Source organism: Gadus macrocephalus, chromosome 16 (assembly GCF_031168955.1).
Source record: "Gadus macrocephalus chromosome 16, ASM3116895v1".
Taxonomy (NCBI): Eukaryota; Metazoa; Chordata; class Actinopteri; order Gadiformes; family Gadidae; genus Gadus; species Gadus macrocephalus.
The window spans coordinates 1,157,183-1,162,182 of record NC_082397.1 but is presented as its reverse complement, the minus strand read 5'-3'; the positions used below and the strand labels follow the sequence as shown (position 1 = coordinate 1,162,182).

Below are 5,000 nucleotides of genomic sequence, written 5' to 3'. Positions count from 1 at the left end.
TTGATGCAACAATAACTAGTAGTAGCTACTAGTAATGACGACTTTTTGGACTAGTGATTCCACGAGTTTGAATTTGCTTAATTGTAGTGGAATGATTTCAAAGATGCTGTAGAAGATATAGTTTGTACATTTCAGATAGGCATAGTGACTGGATTATTAAAGATGGCTGTCTTTGACCTGATTCCAGATCCCTACGAGGTGAAGCGGAAGAGAAAGATTAAGAATGACATCAGCATGGCAGAGCAGTCGTGTGCGGCAGGTGAGACCGGTCTGCTGCTTCACTGCTTCACACATCTCCTCCTGCCTCCTGAACAATAAGCATAGAGTACCTCTGTTCCAAACTGCGACCTGTATTACACATTCATCCAGTCCACTGTGAATGCACAAACACGCCCATCAGTCCCCTCTAATGTCCAGGAACCCTGAAGGGCTGAATATGGTTCCACGTTCACGCAACGCAATGACCGCGAAGACGCTCCGACGCAGTCGTGAACCTTTATTGTTCTGCTTCGGGTTTAAGTAAGCGGGCCAATCACAGCCACAGGGTGCGGCCACTGAGAAGGCCCTGTCCCCCCAGGTCGGGAGCTTAGTCCTGGGGGTTCTGAGTGTGTCTGCGTCCCTAGACCTGGGGCAACGGGTAGAAGTGGGAGGGAGGAGGAGGTTGGAGAGGTAGGGAGGGGCCAGGTTATTTATGACTCTATGGGTGGTGAGTGGTAAATTAAATTGAAATTAATCCTAAATGTAACTTAGCCTGGCTCTGCCCGCCTAAGTACTTCCCCTCAATTTCAAATTTCCCCTTCAGTACTACGTCTGGGTCTGCGGTATGTTAGTGGGTTTTCCAATCAGCGAGCAGAGGGAGTGGCTGAGAACAATGACGTTAAAGTCAGCTCTCGTTGACGGACATCTTCACGCACGGTGGTTGGTTTGTTTACAGCCTGCGCGCAGCGTGATTCCCGGCCAAACGTTAGCGATCGGTTATGGCAGATCCAGAGTGGCACTGAGCAGATCCAATAGTTTTAAACTCCAACCGACACCCGCCTTCAAGTGAGTGAACGTTAGTCAATTGAGTAGGTCCTGACTCTCTGTACAAGTGAAATGAAGAACGAGAGACTGGTAGGACCAGGCTTAATGTAACTGGGAGCCAGTGGAGGTTGTGGAGGACAGGGGGGATGTGATCTCTGAGACGGGGGGAGCAAAGCATCAGCAAACAGCTGCCTGAGCTCCCCCTAACCCCCTGTGTTCCGTCTGAGCACCTCCCTCTAGTCACCTCCCCCTGGTCACCTCCCTCTGGTCACCTCCCTCTAGTCACCTCCCTCTGACCACCTCCCTCTGGTCACCTCCCTCTGGTCACCTCCCTCTGGTCACCTCCCTCTGGTCACCTCCCTCTGACCACCTCCCTCTGGTCACCTCCCTCTGACCACCTCCCTCTGACCACCTCCCTCTGGTCACCTCCCCTCTGACCACCTCCCCTCTGACCACCTCCCTCTGACCACCTCCCTCTGGTCACCTCCCTCTGGCCACCTCCCTCTGGTCACCTCCCTCTGGTCACCTCCCTCTGACCACCTCCCTCTGGTCACCTCCCTCTGGTCACCTCCCTCTAGTCACCTCCCTCTAGTCACCTCCCTCTAGTCACCTCCCTCTAGTCACCTCCCTCTAGTCACCTCCCTCCGGTCACCTCCCTCCGGTCACCTCCCTCTGGTCACCTCCCCTCTCCCCTCTGACCACCTCCCTCTGACCACCTCCCTCTGGTCACCTCCCTCTGACCACCTCCCTCTGGTCACCTCCCTCTGACCCGACCTCGTGTTCCTCTGTCCCCGTCAGGCTCCTCCTCCTCCTCCTCCCACAGCGCGGCCATGGAGCTGTCGAGCCCTTACACCTTCCCCGGGTTCCCCCTCCCCGACGGCATGGGGGGGGAGCTGCCGGCCACGGCCGCCCACCCCCACCCCGACCCCTCCGCCCTGGGGGACACGGCCTACGGGGACCACCAGGACATGGACCTGCTGGCCCAGAGCTACGGCCTCACTGACGAGGAACTGCTCTCCCAGCTGCTGGAGACGCCCAACTTCCAGGCCCTGCTGTACGACCCGGGGCTCAACCCCGCCCTCCTGGACCCCGACGCCACCCCCCCCGGTAACTACGGCAACATGGAGGGGATGAGCAACAACGGCGGCGGCGGCGGCGGCGGCGGCGGCGGCGGCTTCGGCGCGTACGGCCAGGACTTCACCCAGTACAGCGACCTGTCCTTCAGCCACATGGTGAGCGAGAGCCAGCCGGACCCCGCAGCCCAGGGGCCCGACCCCCCCCAGGGGCCCGGGGCCTGCCAGGTGGAGGTGAAGACAGAGGTGGACCTATGAGAGGACATTGAACATTGGCGACGCGACCCCCGGAGTTCTGAGACTGTTACTATGGAGACGGGCCGCTCCCGTCGGCTGATTGGCTGATCGGTTCCTTCTTGTGTGAATATACGATGCGGGGGACATTTTAGAGGACGTTAAAACGTTGCGATGGATCACGACGTCCTGAAGGTCTTGCTGGACAAGGCTGAGGCCCCGGGGCCAGATCACATTCCAAACTGTCGGCGCTGCTCCCTGCGTTGCCATGACGCCCAGGGCCAGCAGCACCACAGACGTAGCCTCGGCTAACGGCCGCCGCGGCAAGAAGGTGAACACAAACGAAGAGCCGCACGCCACCGGAACCCTGCTGCTACGAGCGGAGAGACAGACCGACAGGTGGAGAGAGACCGACCGGTGGAGAGAGACCGACCGGTGGAGAGAGACCGACCGGTGGAGAGAGACCGACCGGTGGAGAGAGACAGACCGGTGGAGAGAGACCGACCGGTGTGGTACGATGGACGTGAAGGCTGGAATCAGATGTGAATGAGTGAATGATTATCGACGTTACACATGAAGTAATCCTTTTTTTGTTGTAAAATTATGTTTGGTAAAAAATGAAATGCCTTTTAGATATTTGTATTCCTATATGCATTCATGTCTATATTATGTCTCTTGATATGTAAGTAGTGGTCCTTCGCTTGTTACTGCATTAATTCCCTCTGGTGAATATTGAAATGTGTTTTGTATTAAAGATACGAGGCAGATGAATAGGCATCGTTCATTCATTCATCCACTCATAGTCCTGCAGCCCTTCCAAGGCCTCAACGTGGTCCACTCCCGACGGGCTGGCTGCCACCTGCTTGGTGACCCCGCCCTCGCTGGGTGAATGAGTGAATGTGTGTATGAATGGGTGAAGGGGAGGCAGTAATTGTAGAGAGCTTTGAGCGGCCACTGGTGAGAGAAGGGCAGTATAAAGGCAGTCTGTTTACGATCGGCAGGGTAACTGTTCTGCTCCCCTGAGAGGAGGGGGGAGGGGAGGGGAGGGATAAGGAGGGGTGAGGGGAGGGAGGCGGGGGAGGGATAAGGAGGGGTGAGGGGGAGGGATAAGGAGGGGTGAGGGGAGGGAGGAGGGATAAGGAGGGGTGAGGGGAGGGAGGAGGGGGAGGGATAAGGAGGGGTGAGGAGGGATGAGGGCTTCTGCTACAGGAAACACTAATAATATCCAGCGTGGTTTAACTTCATCACTGGCTGAGATGTGTACACACAGCCCCTCTCTAAGCTCCGCCCATCACATGTGAAACGTGTCTGCTTAATATATCTCCTGTTTTTAACTTTGGTACGACCATCTAAACACAACGTGTGTCCTTTTGAAAACTCTTAGTGGAGCACTGTGAATGTTATGCACAAGTAGAGATGAATAAATCCAAATCCAAAACGAGGACGACGTGATTGACTTCATTCTGTATCCTGCGGGCCAATCATCTCTTTAATGAAGGGTACAGGAAGCTGAGCCCTGGTGAGAGGTCCCGCCTTTCGGTTGTCAGGGAGACTCCCCGTTCACCCCGTTTGGTTTGGGTGCACGGGTTAGGGTTCTGTTTTAGGGTTGGGGTTCTGTTTAAGGTTTAGGGTTCTGTTTGAGGGTTGGGGTTCTGTTTGAGGTTTAGGGTTCTGTTTGAGGGTTGGGGTTCTGTTTGAGGTTCAGGGTTCTGTTTGAGGGTTGGGGTTCTGTTTAAGGGTTCTGTTTGAGGGTTGGGGTTCTGTTTAAGGTTTAGGGTTCTGTTTTAGGGTTGGGGTTCTGTTTGAGGTTTAGGGTTCTGTTTGAGGGTTGGGGTTCTGTTTAAGGGTTCTGTTTGAGGGTTGGGGTTCTGTTTAAGGTTTAGGGTTCTGTTTGAGGGTTGGGGTTCTGTTTAAGGTTTAGGGTTCTGTTTTAGGGTTGGGGTTCTGTTTGAGGTTTAGGGTTCTGTTTGAGGGTTGGGGTTCTGTTTGAGGGTTGGGGTTCTGTTTAAGGGTTCTGTTTGAGGGTTGGGGTTCTGTTTAAGGTTTAGGGTTCTGTTTGAGGGTTGGGGTTCTGTTTAAGGTTTAGGGTTCTGTTTTAGGGTTGGGGTTCTGTTTGAGGTTTAGGGTTCTGTTTGAGGTTCAGGGTTCTGTTTGAGGGTTGGGGTTCTGTTTAAGGGTTCTGTTTGAGGGTTGGGGTTCTGTTTAAGGTTTAGGGTTCTGTTTTAGGGTTGGGGTTCTGTTTGAGGTTTAGGGTTCTGTTTGAGGGTTGGGGTTCTGTTTAAGGGTTCTGTTTGAGGGTTGGGGTTCTGTTTAAGGGTTCTGTTTGAGGGTTGGGGTTCTGTTTAAGGTTTAGGGTTCTGTTTGAGGGTTGGGGTTCTGTTTAAGGTTTAGGGTTCTGTTTTAGGGTTGGGGTTCTGTTTGAGGTTTAGGGTTCTGTTTGAGGGTTGGGGTTCTGTTTGAGGGTTGGGGTTCTGTTTAAGGGTTCTGTTTGAGGGTTGGGGTTCTGTTTAAGGTTTAGGGTTCTGTTTGAGGGTTGGGGTTCTGTTTAAGGTTTAGGGTTCTGTTTTAGGGTTGGGGTTCTGTTTGAGGTTTAGGGTTCTGTTTGAGGTTCAGGGTTCTGTTTGAGGGTTGGGGTTCTGTTTAAGGGTTCTGTTTGAGGGTTGGGGTTCT

General features: G+C 53.9%; 1 protein-coding gene across 2 annotated transcripts in view; it reads left to right on the top strand.

Annotated features, from left to right (window-relative positions):
- Positions 1-5,000, top strand: part of relb (v-rel avian reticuloendotheliosis viral oncogene homolog B) — a 139,746-nt gene that overhangs the window by 9,407 nt on the left and 125,339 nt on the right. Inside the window, exons 10-11 of one of the 2 annotated variants that reach the window (XM_060074487.1) lie at positions 188-259; positions 1,822-3,101. In XM_060074487.1, the coding sequence (XP_059930470.1) occupies positions 188-259; positions 1,822-2,354 (605 nt within the window). In that variant the 3' untranslated portion in view covers positions 2,355-3,101. Of the gene's footprint in view, positions 1-187; positions 261-1,821; positions 3,102-5,000 lie in introns of those variants that run through there. The other variant, XM_060074488.1, reaches the window with a different exon arrangement.